Source organism: Hyaena hyaena, unplaced genomic scaffold (assembly GCF_003009895.1).
Source record: "Hyaena hyaena isolate Hyena2069 unplaced genomic scaffold, ASM300989v1 scaffold_86, whole genome shotgun sequence".
In the NCBI taxonomy this organism is placed as follows: Eukaryota; Metazoa; Chordata; class Mammalia; order Carnivora; family Hyaenidae; genus Hyaena; species Hyaena hyaena.
Genome location: NW_024080721.1, coordinates 224581 through 240314, shown reverse-complemented (window position 1 = coordinate 240314; position 15734 = coordinate 224581). Strand labels below are relative to the sequence as shown.

The following is a 15734-nucleotide window of genomic DNA, read 5'->3' as shown; positions in this document are numbered from 1 at the left end:
TAGCAAGAATTGACATAAGCCTAAATGGCTAGGAATATCAATATTAGAGGGATCTTCCAGTAGATTACTTTATAAACATGAAGGAAAATTATGGAAAATAATATTTCCAAAGATTTTCTGATGGTATGGGAAATATTTGCAGTTTTACATAGAAAATTATGAAAGCTACATCAATTAATCTGTATGCCCAGGAAAGACGTAAGTGCCCTAAAATCTTGATGGTGACCATCACTGACTTGTGGAATGAAGCAGGATTTTAATTTTTCTTGTACTTTTCTGCGTTTTCCATGTTTCCTACAATGAGTATTATTATTTATTTATTTTTTAATTTATTTTAAATTTTTAAATATTTCTTTATATTGGAGAGAGAGAGAGAGACAGAAAGATACACACACACACACACACACACACACACACACACACACACACACACAGAAAGAAAGAGCGGCAGAGTGGCAGAGAAAGGGGGAGACAGAATCCGATGCAGGCTCCAGGCTCTGAGCTGTCAGCATAGAGCCTGACGTGGGGCTCGAACCCACAAACTGTGAGATCATGACCTGAGCCAAAGTCAGACACTTAACTGACTGAGCCACCCAGGCACCCCTGTATTATTTTTAAATACTCAAATTATAGCACTAGTTTGTATTCCTTTTATGTGTTTGTTAATGATAATCTCTAGTGTGATTTACAGTAGTTTCATAGCCAACCCATGTGATCTTGTGGTTGACTTTTTTGTTTCTTTTCTGTCTTCCCCGAAAAAGAGTGTTTGGTCTTTTGCATAAGTTGAACCCAATAGTTGTTTACGATAACTTTGCTGACCATATCTTCCCACGTGGTCTCTATTTGTGGCTTACAAACCCCACTCCTAGTAGATGGGCTATACAAGGATCAGACTTAGCTGATCTACAAACACTGAAGTTTTATCTATTTTGAGAATCTCTTTTAGGCTTCTTCTCATCTTCCACCAGCTGTTTTTTTCCTAGAGTCAGTGCGACACTTACGAAGTACTGTTGCAATCCACACGCATGAAAAAATTGCTCAGGCCTCTCCTTATTCTTGTTATTTAACCGTTAAAATCCCTTTGTCAAATTACAACCACAGAGATGAACCACGAGGCAAACAACACGGTAAAATTTCATACTCACTGAGTGGGAATCATGTTAAAACCTATAATCTGATGCAGGAAAATTGAAATTGTTATAATATCAAGTCTCCTTCCAGTGATTGGGCATCTCGGTTTCTGCAAGTCTTTGTCTTTGAGGAAAGTTTTACAGCTTTCCTCATGAGGACCTACATACTTCTTCTTAATGTTATTTCTAGCGATTATCTATTTTTGTTATTGTTGTGAATGGGGTTTTTATTCAATGTAATTTTGGAAACAGTGTTTATGTAAAAAGAGGTTTATTTGTTGTTTTGAAACAAATGTTTTATGAACTCTATTTTTGTTCTAATAGGTTTTTCGTAGATTCTCCTAGTGTTCTACGTTTGCAACTATATTACTGATAAATAGTGTTACTTTTAAATATAACTCTTCCATTTAATTATATCTTGCATTATTTGCTTGTCCCGATGCCTGGGCTAAAATGTTCAGTGTAATTTTCAATACCAGTGATGATAGCAAGTATCCCAACAGGCATTCAGAATACCTGGTATCATAGTGGTGAGAACAAGGCTAGTATTTTCACCAGTAAATAGGATTTTGTGAAAGCTTCAATATACATATATTTTAAGAAAGTATCATAAGGCATTATCCTTTTATTTCCAGTTTATAGTTTTTTAAATCGAGAGTGAATGTTGAGTACAACATGTCTTTTTCCATCTGTTGGGTTGGAATTTTTCCCTTGAAGCCATAATCTAATGGACTGGGTCCTGGAAACAGTGCTAACTGTTCCTTAATAATCCTTAATTAGCCAATGATTTGTTAGGAGTTCAGTATCCTTATTCATTAGAGGGTGTGGTCTTTGGCTTTTCCTTGTGTGATTCTTGTCTTGTTGAGGTTTTGGAATTAGTGTTGCATTCTGGAAGAGTATCGTGGAATAGGAATGATTTGTTCCGGGAAAGTCTGTAGGCCTCCCCAGTCAAGTGCCCAGAGCCCTGTCTTGCAAATATTATCTCATTTGTCATTTCCAGGACTCTGCTGATTGGAGCTCCTGACTGGGCCAGGACCACTTTTAGAAGAGAACTGTAATATTTGCAATTTTGTTTTCAGTCTTCCTTTGTTCTGACTGAATATATATGGGTTTACTAGTCAGTAACCTTCCTCTCCCCATTGAATCATCAATTTCACTTATATTCTTGGAGTTCAGATTGAACATCATTTTTTTTTTAAGAGAGAGAATGAGAGAGTGAGAGAGAGGGCATGTGTGTGAATGGATGGGGGACAGAGAGAGAGGAAGAGAGAGAATCTTAAGCAGGCTCCATACTAGCCCGGAGCTTGATGCGGAACTCAGTCTCACAACCGTAAGGTCATGACCTGAGCCGAAATCAAGAATCGGACGCTTAACTGACTGAGCCACCCAGGTGCCCTGAGATTGAACATCTTTTAATGCAACCCTAATACTTTAAGAACTAAACACCTTTGAATGGAACATGAGGGTCAGGAATTCCTTTCTTCATTCTCCCTTGGTGGTCATTTATTCTATGGAATTAAGCGTTAGGACTAAATATCTCTTTAATTGCATCATTTTGTGGCCCTGTAACTATGGGCTTCTAAAGAGCCAACACTCCATCTTGTTCATTTTCTACTCCATAGACCCTGACCAAGTCCTTGGCGTATGATAGATTCCAGACATATATGTATGTGTGTGTATTGATGCCTACCTCTATCTGTATACACACACACACACACACACACACACACACAAGCAGTATATGTATCTGTGTATGTGTACACATATACACACACTCATATTTCCATGTGTGCATCTGGATACAAACACATACACACATAAGCACACACACACTTCCTGGAATGCTATCAGTTTCAATGAGTTTATACAAATGAGCACAGGTTAATGGAACAAGAACTGGGTTGGGAATTTGATCCTTACACCGTCCCTGGCCATTTATGTGACAACGAGCAAGTGACCCAACCATTTTGAACTCTCATTTCTGCATATTTAAAATAAAGCCCTGTTCTCTAAGGTCTCTAAGACCCTTCTGAATTTAGGACTCTGGCGGGGAGGCATCAGTATAGTTGAACCTGAAGGGTTAGCCTTAATATTGACATATAAAAATGTTACCATGCTTCCTGGCCAACAAATCTCAAAGAGAAGTTTCTCTGCACTTTTCAGGAATACTTTTCAGCTCAGTACATAATGGATGACTTCAAAAGAGACCCTCTGTATATCCTGGACAACAATCACACCCATCTGCTGCTTGTGGACAATGGCTGCCACGGACATCCTACAGTTGAAGCAAAACTGCGGAATCAGCTGGAGAAACACATCTCTGAGCGCACTATTCAAGGTCAGGATTTAGGAAGTGGGCCTTATACATAGTGTCAAGGGCAGAGCAGTGACACCACCACCAACAGCTGCCAGTCATTGAGCAAGGATGGTGAACCCTCCCAATTAGGTGCCATGTTGCCAAAGAGGGACTGTTCTTGTCTCTCTTTGACAGACTGGGAGTGTTTCTGCCAAGGTGCCTGGACCTGTACCTTCCATGTGCTGGAGGGATGATAAATGCTGCCTTGTCCCACTCTGGTTTGTCACCATAGAAAACCTGCTATCTCTTCTTCTGCTAGACCATGTCGAAGAACAAATAAAATCCATAATGGCAAATGTGGGCTTACGAAGCAATGCAGTTAGCTGGGGGTAAAAATGATACAAACCAATCCATTGGCTTAACAGTTAGGTGGGTTACTTGTTTGAATCTTGGCTACTTGTATATAAAAGAACTGCCTAAAACATGGGTTTCAGGGGGACAGTGCAACAATGGAGTGAAAGCCTTTATTTGCCACGTAAAGTGACAAATTCTCAGTCTTACTGCTGCTGAGAGGCTGGTGTTGACATGTGTCCTGTTACAGAACCAGAGTATGTCATGACGTAGTCACAGAGTCGGTAACAGGGACACATTGGAGATGTTCTCAACCCTCTTCCTTTTTCAGTGGGACACACACGAAGGCAGGCATTTGTATATGTAATACTCTTTCTTGAGAGAACATAAGTCATGCAAATTTTTCACCCCTTCAAGAAAGCACAGGATTATGCAAATTAGTGAGAGTGTTATTATTATAAGGATAAACTCGAACCTGGCAAAAGTAAATCATTCACAGACTCTAGCCTTTTAACAATCAGTAACCGTTCGCAATATGACCCGTGTCATGCTGTTGCTGGTTTGGGGGACAGAGACACATCCGTCATGTTCAATGGGTAGGTAGTCAAGTCTGAGATCTGCGGCCATCACCTTACACCCTGGGCTCATGGAGCAGAAGCCCCTGGTCCACCTCTTCTTGCAGTAGATGAGTATTTCTAATGGGCGTGTTTTATGTTTTATGCCTTACAGATTCCAACTATGGTGGCAAGATCCCCATTGTGTGTTTTGCCCAAGGAGGTGGCAAAGAGACTTTGAAGGTGAGTCTTGGTTTGGTTTTCTAGAAGATGATCAACAAGCTAACCCAGCAAATTTGCATTTTCAGGGCTTTGGAGCTTGTGTGATCTAACTTAATTTCTTTTACCACAGCACAAAGGTAGTATTTTCTTCACCACACAGTGTTCCCTAACATTCCAGAGGAGGCTTTGGAAGAACATGAATAGCCTGCATAACTGATGCTGGCTTTGGCCATCAGCCCACCAAGGAGAAGGGTTGACATTAACTCCTAAGACTTGCAGCTCATAAGCAGCATGTATACTGGAAAACCAAGGTTACTCCTTCTGCGTGGAGACGGGGTATGGTCATAAACCCACAGGTTGTCCCCAAATCAGTGTTCCCAGACCCCCAAAAGCCCGTCCGCATGCTTCCTGGGGCTGCAAAGCCTCCTCCCACAGGAAGGAACCCTGAGCCCTAAGTGACTCTGAGATCATGGAAACTTCCTGCACAATTCTGCACTTGCCATGTTGAGCAGTCAAGCAAGAATTCTGCTTCCCACCCCATCTGTGCAGACTTTGATCTTACTGAGCGCATCTTGCCTGCAGCCAGGCTTCTGCTTGGCCTTTTAGAGTGCATCAGTGTGATTGCATTTTTGTTGGTGTCCGGAGGCATAAACATCATGTTGAAGATCTCATAGTTTTAGGAATAGGATTCCCCAAGAAAGTGATTTTTAACTCCTCCTTTTAATTAATATCCACATTGATTTGCCTGGCCCCTCATTTTCCAAACTATCCTGTGTAGATACTATGATTCTATCCACCCCCTCCCTCCCAGAGCCTCCTCCTGGAGTTATAAGTAATTCCTGGCCAAGTTATTTGGAGTCATAATCTAGCACTTTGTTTATAGAACAATGGCCTTTTCATTCATTCATTCATTCATTCATGTGTATTTGTTGAGCAGCCGCTGTAAGATCTGCTACTTGGTAAGTGGAAGTTTCTCAGGGAAAGACTTTTCAGGGAAACATAAAAGATTGATATTCAAGATGACACTGTCAGTAGGTGAATGCTTGAAGAGCAAAAGAGGAAGAGATAGAAGTAATTGAACGATGGTTATGTTTGTTACCTGTCTCTCAAAGTTTAGATTTGGAATTCTGATTTCCAGAGAGCTACTGCTGTTCTGTCTCATTTTCCCCAAGTGCCTGTGCAGCCAGGAATGGTGCCAGGAAGAGGGGACAGGAGAGCGGAGGGACAGCTCCCTGTCTGATCACCCCACTCCGGCCCCAGCATGTGGACACCCACCCAAGGGCAGGCAGTGGGGTGCAGAGCTGGGAACACCCCGGTGCCTGCCCGAATTAGGCACCACACACCCCATGGATGATGTGTTCTCCGTGAAGGCATTCAGTCTCCCCTAAAGGCTGGGGATTCAGAGTTTCTTCTGGGCATACAGATCACTTTATCTTGCTATCAAGTGACTTAAAACTCTTAAGAACGATTCCCTTCTGCTGGCCTCTGTGGTTTTTAGAAAGGAAATAAAAGTGTGTTGTGCTCTGGAAGAGTATAAATGGAATAGGAATGATTCCATTATGTAGGAAACAAATTTAATTTTATTCTCGTTTCGTAAAAGGGGCAGGGAAAATTGTTTGGGAATTATAAGGGAAATAGGTGTCAACATAATATAAAACAGGCGGCTGCTGCTTTGAGGTTATTTATGTTTTTTTTACAAATAGTTTATTGTCAAATTAGTTTCCACATAACACTCAGTGCTCATCCCCACAAGTACCCTCTTCCATGCCCATCTCCCCCCCCGCCACATCCATCAGTCCTCAGTTTTTGTCAGCATTCAGGAGTCTCTCATGGTTTGCCTCTCTCCCTTTCCCCCACCATTTCCCCCCTTCTTCTCCCCCTTGTTCCTCCTAATCCTCCTATACGTGCAAACATATGATATTTGTCCTTCTCTGCCTGACTTATTTCGCTCAGCATAACGCCCTCAAGGTCCATCCATGTTGCTACACATGGCCAGATTTCATTGTTTCTCATTGCCATGTAGTATTCCATTCCATGTAGTAAACCATATCTTTTTTTTTTTTTTAATTTATTTCTAGGAGAGAGAGAGAGACAGCGTGAGCAGGGGAGGGTCAGAGAGAGAGAGAGAGAGAGTCACAGACTGAAACAGGCTCCAGGCTCTGAGCTGGCAGTCAGCACAGAGCCCGACGTGGGGCTCGAACCCACGAACCACGAGATCATGACCTGAGCGAAAGTCGGACGCTCAACAGACTAAGCCACCCGGGCGCCCCAAACCATATCTTTTTGATCCATTCATCTGTTGATGGACACTTAGGTGCTTTGAGGGTATTTTATACCTTGTGAGTATTAATATTTTTAACCTATGTCACATACACTGCCAACGGTAATATTTGAATACGGTTTTAGAAGTTGTCATGCAAATCTACGATGTCAGTAGTTGAAGTGATTGATTTTGTGTATAGAGGTATTTTAACGCACTTATTATGGAGAATTTAGGCTTGTCACGCTTATTATGTCCTTGTTATGGGATTTGGTAGTAGCACACATTGCAAGACACTGGCTTATGTTTCTCATTCATAAACAGTTGCAAACATTTGGTTTGCTTCTGGTTGAAATAACACCCCAAAGGAGGGGCACCTGGGTGGCTCAGTCAGTTAAGCGTCCAACTTTGGCTCAGGTCATGACCTAGTGGTTCATGGGTTCGAGCCCCGCGTCGTCGGGCTCTGTACTGATAGCTCAGAGCCTGGAGCCTGCTTTGGATTCTGTGTCCCCCCCCCTCTCTCTATCCCTCCCCTACCTGTGCTCTGTCTCTCTCTGTCTCTCAAAAATAAATAAATATTAAAAAAAAACAAACAAACCAAAGGAAGACATGCAGAGATGTGTCAAGGTGTCTGGTTGACCAGCTTGGTCCCGAGTGTGTTGTGTTGGCCATCAGTGTGTCTTCCTTCTGGTCGACTCTGTCTCCCCTCTCCCAGGCCATCAACACCTCCATCAAGAGTAAGATCCCCTGCGTAGTGGTGGAAGGCTCAGGGCAGATCGCGGACGTGATCGCGAGCCTGGTGGAGGTGGAGGACGTGCTGACCTCATCCGTGGTCAAGGAGAAGCTGGTACGCTTCTTGCCCCGCACGGTGTCCCGGCTGCCTGAAGAGGAGACTGAGAGTTGGATCAAATGGGTGAGCTATAGGGGGACATCTGGGTGCCGCGGAGAAGGCAGCCAAGTTCATGGAGAAGGCAGCCAAGTTCATGGGGAGGGAGGAAGCCTTATGTGCCCCGCTTCACTAGATCTGTGGGTACTTTATCTATCCTCAATGACACTTAAGCCATACTCTGGCCCAACCCAGGTTTCTTGCTGGAAATTGAAGCTCACATAAGTTAAATGACTTGCCAAGTCTCTGAATCTGTAAGGGGTAGCATATGGGGTTCAAAGTCAGGTCTGTTTGCAAAGCTGGTAATCCTTTTACACCCTGACTTCAACACATGTTTAGCTTCCGAACTTTGTGTGTATCAGTGGAGGGGAGGCAAGAAGTCGCAAGTAATGATGTTTCAGAAATTCAGATTCTAAACTGGATCTCCATCCCCCGGAGAAGTTGTTACTACAGAATAATTGCCTTTCTAAATTAACTGGCCTGCGATTCAATTTAGAATCTTTCACCCTTCTATCATATCATGTAAGAAACGTGTACTTACCGGAATTTCTATTATACTGCTCATTGCTAAGCCCATAGAAGTATTTTAACATAATGTCATGCCTCTCACTTTTCCTTCTGTTTCATGCCTGCCATTGACTTGAACTGGCTTCCATTTTCCTAACTGCTCTGTTCACAAGAAAGCTTACGTTAATACTAGTGGGCACATTCACATCAGCTCATTCCAGAATGGCCTTCGATGTTTGGATAGTTTTAGAAGGACGGGATACCACTTGGGAATTTATCCATAAAGGAAAAAACAGGCTATAGACAATAAAAGAGTTATTTTAGGCATAGAGCCCTTTTTGTCATGAGAGTTCAAGGTTGGATTTAGTATAAAAAATATTCTTTAACTAGACTGGTTTCTCAGCAGGAATGAGTTGTGAAAGCATCTCAAAATATCAAACACAGCAAACTGAAATTCTGGAGTAGTGCAGATAATCTTATTCATGGTGGCCTCTGTCATTATTTAAGGCAAGCCGAGACAAACAAAGCCTTGAAAATAATGAGAAAAATCAACCCAGGCTTCTAGGCTGCTTGGTACTCTGTGGTAAATTAACACACAGTGGGACCCTACTGGTCTTATTTAATTTCAGAGAAGGGGGCAGTTAGCTGAAATAATCAGGAAGCAAGTCCTTTCTAGATTTTGCCTTATTACCTGAAATTCAGAATTTAAAAATGAGATGTATCTTCTTTCCGAGTTAGTGTTGGCGTTGAATGGTGTCTTGACCCACAAATTGTTATATGATATTCCTACTTGAATTATTGCTTTTTCCAGATTTTATTAAAAAGGTAAAGCTTGTGGTTTTATATAAAAGTTCATGCTGGGATTCTCCTGAATCTTGGCTAGGTCCAATTGAGAGACAAACACAAGAATCAGGCGAATAGACATCAAATTGTATCAGCTTCGTTGATGATGAAGGCGAAGTTGACAGATGTGACTTAGGCGTGCAGTCATAATGGGCTTCCTTGTGCTGAACCCCAGAATGAGACAGATGAGCCCACCTAGACAGAGGCGGCCCCAGATCACTGCCGCCGCCCCAAGGCTAGGTGTGTGGCTGACGGCAGAACAGAGCAGGAACTCTCTGCCAGAAGCAGACCCCAGTGGAGATGCAGGAAAGGGCTGGCCAGGCAAAGTGAAAGTCACCAATCAGTTATGTCACTCTCTCAACCTGAGTGGGAGTAAGCAAAGGGCTCGAGGGTGTCACAGGGTCTAATTTGGGTAGAGCTTGCTCTGCATGGAAATACATGGGTGAGGAAGAGGAGTCCTCCCTCCCCAAGTGGTTGCACATTTTTGATTGTCCACATATTGAGGCTGAAATGGTCTGAGTCAATTCCAAACATACCAACAGAGCAATCCCAGAGTATGCATACCAGTGGCGACATTGTATGTTGAGCACTGTACTCAAGGTGCTCTCCCCTGGTGGAAGGAAGGAGTTCAGTGGTTGGTTGGGTCAAGGATACCCACAGAGGAAGGAACAGACAGCTCTTAGCTTACCCACCAACGATGGCCCTGGGTTCTCTCCTGTGACTTTCCTTTTACTCCTCATCTAAGTTTTCTTGTAGAGTCTGAGCCACGTCTCGGCCAAAGAACGGAGGCCATCTAACGGGCCCCCCACCCTTGGCAAGGGATTCTGATTTCCGCTTTAAGAAAATCTGTTCCAGGAAATTTGAAACAGGCTAAAAATCAGACATAGTTCACTCATCCTTTCTGGGATTCATACCTCATCCATATTCATATCTAATATGCTAATGATCTATCATGGTTGTAATCGTGTCAGAAGACATCTGTCAATAACAAATATTATTTTGGCACTTTATGCACTTCTGTGAAGTTTTGCAATTGGTACAGATTTCCCAAAAAACCATGTTCAAGAATGGAATTATCAATTAATGAATGTATGCATCCAGTCAGATATTAATTGAGCAACCACCCCTCCCAGGCTAATTCGGGGGGACCTCACTGATCTTGTGGATGACCAACCCCCAGATCTGGACTCATGGTTTCCTGACCTTTCCTGGAGACTCAGTGTACTTCTTCCCAGCGATCATGCTTTCTTTCTCCACTAGTTCAACTGGAGTTATTCCCCTGTGCCCACCCCTCGCCTTCTCAAGAAGTTGACTCTCCATAGTATCCCAGTCTACCAGGCGGGCTCGATATCAGTCCTTCATGTATTGCAAGCTCATCTACTCATTTATGCAGTTGATATTTATTGAGGATATACTATATGCCAAGTTCAGGAATAGGCACTTGAGGAAGAACAGGATACATGACAGGAAGAGTCCTTGTCTGCATGGAGAAAACAGAAATTGGAAAAAAGTTTAGTTGAGTTCTACAGTGTATATAAGACTGTATAATGCTGAACTGAAATGGGTGTTCTTGAGAAAGGTTACATGGGTTTGTAAGGGCATGAGCCAAGGAAGCCTGGCCTGGCATGAAAGGGGAAGGCTTCTCAGAGGAGGTGATGTGGGAGCTATGATCTGAAGGGTAGGTAGTTAGTGGGGTGAGGACTGGGATTGTAATGGCCGGAACAGCATGTGCAAAGGTCCTGAGGTGCAATGCAAGCATGGCCTACCTGCTGACCTGTAATATGGTAGCAAGGGTGAAAGCTGGAAAGCTTACCAGGGACCAAGCCAGGCAGCTGCTTGAACACTGTTTCAAAGTTTGGGTCCTGTCCAAGTGGAATGGGAAGTCCCTGAAAGGTTAAAGCAGTGGGAGAATTGTGATAGGTAGTGTTTAGGAAAGCGCACCTTGGATGCAGTGGGGGAACAGGACTGGAGGAGGCAGGAGGGAGGTGCCGGGGAGGGAGACCAGTTAGAATTCACTGCAGCTGTCCCTGGGCCCCATCAGTTTTCCCTGTCTCCATATTCATGTCCTTCTTCCTTTCCGTTTTGGAAGAAGAGATGTCTCACTCCCACCTGTGCCCCCAAAATCGTGGGACCTGGGCCCCTTCCACCTGTTATTTCTAGTTGGACCCTTTCCTTCTGCCTGAGCCAAGGCTGTCTGCGTGGGGAGAGGGCCCTTCCCTCCACCTCCCCCCTCCCAGTGTGTCCGTCAGGCTGCCCACCCTGGGCAGGTGTCCAGGCAGGTGTCCTATACGTCCTGGTCACCCCTGGGTGCTGCATCCTCGGAAGCCCCAGCCTTCCCTGGAGACCGTAGGCTGAATGGTCACCTCCTAACGTCCAAGCGCCTGCCACCCAGCTTTAATCCTCCCAGCCTGGCCTGCGGCCTCCTTCGCCAGTCCAGGCAGGACTCTGCAGCTCCAGACCCTTGTTTCCAAACGTTGCTGGGCCCCCACCCCCAACCTGGAGCCCCGGAAACCCAGCTCGCTTCCTCCGTTAGGGGAGCTCTGCGTCCTCACGCTCCGGCCAAGCTCGTCAATGCCGGAATCGGGTTTTAAATAAAACATTACAGAAAAATCACAAAGGTTAACAGCAAATTCCTCATCCGGTTAGCTTCCCATGGCTCAAGCCCTTATGATCACACTTGGTTTCTGTGGCTTAAAAACTTTTTTTTAGGTTTATTTATTTACTTATTATTTATTTATTTATTTATTTATTTATTTATTTATAGTGAGCAGGGGAGGGGCAGAGAGAGAGAGAGAGAGAGAATCCCAAGCAGGCTTCACGCTGTCAGCACAGAGCCCGACACTGGGCTCAAACTCATGAACCGTGAGATCATGACCTGAGGTGACATCAAGAGTCGGACGCTTAACCGACTGAGCCACCCAGGTGCCCTGTGCTCTGTGGCTTTCTGCTGCTCCTTCCTCATTTATTTGCTCATTCAACAATTGAGTGCCTACCACGTGCCAGGGTGGTGACATGTAAATGCACATATGCACACGCACGCACGCACACACACACACTCACGCACACACACACACACTCACCCCTAGTCCCTGAGTCTCAGCTCTTCCCTGGGGGCTTTTTCACATGTGTGCCCTCATATAACCAGTGCTCTGTTCTCATCGTGGTTAAGGTCTTATTATTCCAGTTCGGAGGTTAGACGCTATGGGCATGGGTGCCGGAGGTGACAGAAAGGGATCTGGAAAACCCCTCTAGGGGGTCTTTAAAAAAAAAATGGAATTAAAGGGTCTTCACCAAAAGAGAGAGGTTTATGTGCTCCTTATGTCTGAAATCAGTTGCCTGACAACGGTGCTCTTTAAATCTTGCCAGCTCAAAGAAATTCTCGAAAGTTCTCACCTATTAACAGTTATTAAAATGGAAGAAGCTGGAGATGAAATCGTGAGCAATGCTATTTCCTACGCTTTGTACAAAGGTGAGTAAAAATAGCTCCTCCAGAAGTTGCAGCTTTGTGTTGCTCTCTGTGGCTTCTAATGGCCTGTGTTTATTTTTTTCAGACAGCGTCGTTGAAATATAATCTTGTACTTAAGTTTGGCTATCATAGATTGGAAGCTAGAATAACTACTGCTGGCGTGCTGAGTTAAATCTCAATGCATGGTTGAATGCATTTACTAGAACAAGAATTTTTATATCGTTAAAATACTGGTCAAATACGATCCCAGCACTCTCTAAAGAGCGGTCTGTGACCATGGGTTAAAATTTTCATCTGGGTCTCAGGAGGTGATGAAAGCTGTGGGGTTTTGTCCTAGGGCTCCGCGTGTACTCAGGTGCACACACGCTTCACATGCATAAATCGTTTTGCATCCGGTTTCAGGAATTTACAAATCTCCCAGAGCTTTTGAGTGAACCTGCTTTAAAATTCTCATCTGTGATCTTTGCTGTCTTAGAATTCCATCAAGGTGGTATTACCCAAAGTACAGCAGTCCTTGGCGAAGACCATGTAGAGTTGAGCCAACTGAGTAATGTATGTAAGGTATGCAGAGGAGGGCAAGGCACTAGGAAGTGTGATTTAAGCATTAACCATTTATTAGCATTATTCGTACTGTGTTTGCCAGAAATGTGGCTGTTTCAGTGTATTTATTAAAATGGGATTATGCTTGTAGAGATACATAGATACAGAATATATTAGTTCTGGAAAAGACAATTAAAACATTGTTATCATATGGCTAATTATCTCATAGATTTAGATACAATTTAAGTCAGATACAGTCCATGAAATGTAGCATGTATGGAGTCTGAATCTATGGAAAATATCAACATAGCATAGTTACACTGTTAGGGTATGAAATGCAAAGATATTAACATTTGAACTGATCTTTGTTATATACTTTAGAGCATGTAGAATATAGACAAGAGTGAATAAAATAGAAAATATGGCTAAGAATGAGTGAAATGAGAATTCTGAGAGTCTGATTCTAAGAGGGCTTGCTCAGAAGCTCCTTTATAAATGGCTCTGGTAATTGACCGTACAGCCAATTCTTTTTTTTCTTTTTAATGTTTTATTTATTTCTGAGAGAGAGAGAGAGACAGTGTGAGCAGGGGAGGGTCAGAGAGAGAGGGAGACACAGAATCTGAAGCAGGTTCCAGGCTCAGAGCTGTCAGCACAGAGCCCGACGTGAGGCTCGAACCCATGAACCGTGAGATCATGGCCTGAGCTGAAGTCGGACGCTTACCCGACTGAGCCCCCCAGGCGCCCCTGTATGGCCAGTTCTGACTCTCTTCTTGCTGGTGCGTTGATTTCTTCTCCTGCCGTCCTCCAGCCTTCAGCACCAATGAACAAGACAAGGATAACTGGAATGGGCAGCTGAAGCTCCTTCTGGAATGGAACCAGCTGGACCTAGCCAACGATGAGGTTTTCACCAATGACCGCCGATGGGAGGTAAAGAGAAGCCCTTCCGGGTTATCCCAGCGTCAGGTCTGGCCCACTTCTGACAAGGCCTTCAATACCAAATCTCGTAAAACATTATTGCGACGCGGTGCTAACCCTTGCTCCCCTCATCTGTAGTTTAGGACAATGCCATTGACTTAGGAGGTGTGTTGTCGAGATAATAAAAATAGAAGCACTAATGTAGGAAAATATCAATCCGCTGCCACCATTCAGAGTTTAACAGCCTGTCTGTGGTCACATCGCAAGATGCACTTCTCCAGTCAGGTACTGACGGGGAGACGTGTGCAGACAGTAGGTGCAAGATGATTGAAAGGGGGTGTGTCAGAGGGAGCTCGACTAAAAATCGAGAAAGCAGTACTCATTTTGCACCGTGTCCCACCTGCCCAGCCCAGCTCTGATCAGAGGCTTGTCAGTGGCGAGATGCATGAGGGAAAAATAGAGCAGCTTCATCGAAGAGCCACAATGAAGGTCTTAAGGGTTAGAGGCTCTGGACTCCCAGCCTGATAAGCACCTTCAATATGGAGGTTGTATGTCTGATAAAAACTATATATTTTCCCCCAGGAGACTGATTTTTCTCACTTTTAATTTGATCAGAGTTGTAGGACCACATTAAAAGAATTTTTTTTAACATTTATTTTTGAGAGAGAGAGAGACAGCAGGGAAGAGGCAGAGAGAGAGGGAAACAGAATCCAAAGCAGCTCCAGGCTCTGAGCTGTCAGCACAGAGCCCGACATGGGGCTTGAACCCACAAGTCTGAGATCATGGCCTGGGTGACGTCAGACACTTAACCACCTGAGCCACCCAGGTGCCCCAGGACCACATTTTTTTTTTTTTTTTTTTAGTAGTGTCCCCTTGTGTACAGCTCAAGTTAAATCAGCCTTAGGAGCTCTGTTTGGAAGATCCAAATCATTCTTGGGTCTGCAAGGCTGTGCTGCTTTGCTTTATGCTTTTTTGGATTAATCTAAGTCATTAGTTAGTGGACAGTGAAAATTCATTTAATCGTATACGTGTACATGTAGACCGGAAGGTTCATGTATTTCTTAACGTTCATCACGCGCAGTCAGGCTCAGAAAACATTTTTAAGCCCGTTGTATAATCAAAGACAAAAGCTTGATCTAAAGTAATACGTTATCAATTTTAATAACATAATACAAACAAAGTAATGGCTTATGGAGTTTTAAATTATTCATTCCTTTAGGAAACATTATCTTGTGTTTGGTCTTCGGAGCATAATGAAGCCTATTGCACGCTGCGAGGCTTTAGTAAGTTGAGAGAAGGTAGAATTATAAGGAGATCTAGTTAATTGATTCATAAATTAATCCCTGTGTGTAAAATGTTCTATTTACGTAAGGCCAGACAGTGCAAATAAACCTAAACTTAGGCATATATCGGATGGTACGTCCAATTTTATTAACTCACTAAAGACAGTTGAGGGCCCAGGGCATAATGGTTAAGAGCATGGACCCTGGAGACAGCCCATCTGGGTGACTTACCCTCTGCAGGACACTGAACCTCTCTGTGCCTCAATTTCCCTGTAGGTGGTGTGTTGAAGTCAGCTGATGCTGGCTTGCAAGAAGTGACTGCTAAGGATTTAGAGATTTTGTGAGTCACTTTTAAACATGGTCATTATTAAAAATTAAACTCAGAATTAAAATTTTTTGTATTAGAAACAAAGGCAATAAGGGGCACCTGGGTGGCTCAGTGGGTTAGGCGTCCAATTTTGGCTCAGGTCACGATCTCATG

At 43.7% G+C, this 15734-nt stretch overlaps 1 protein-coding gene across 1 annotated transcript in view; it reads left to right on the top strand.

The window, feature by feature from the left end:
- The window catches only part of TRPM8 (transient receptor potential cation channel subfamily M member 8), an 81775-nt gene that overhangs the window by 18110 nt on the left and 47931 nt on the right, over window positions 1-15734 (top strand). The window contains exons 6-10 of the mRNA XM_039234462.1: window positions 3294-3468; window positions 4507-4574; window positions 7529-7726; window positions 12416-12518; window positions 13864-13982. Of these exons, the coding sequence (XP_039090393.1) occupies window positions 3294-3468; window positions 4507-4574; window positions 7529-7726; window positions 12416-12518; window positions 13864-13982 (663 nt within the window). The remainder of the gene's footprint in view (window positions 1-3293; window positions 3469-4506; window positions 4575-7528; window positions 7727-12415; window positions 12519-13863; window positions 13983-15734) is intronic.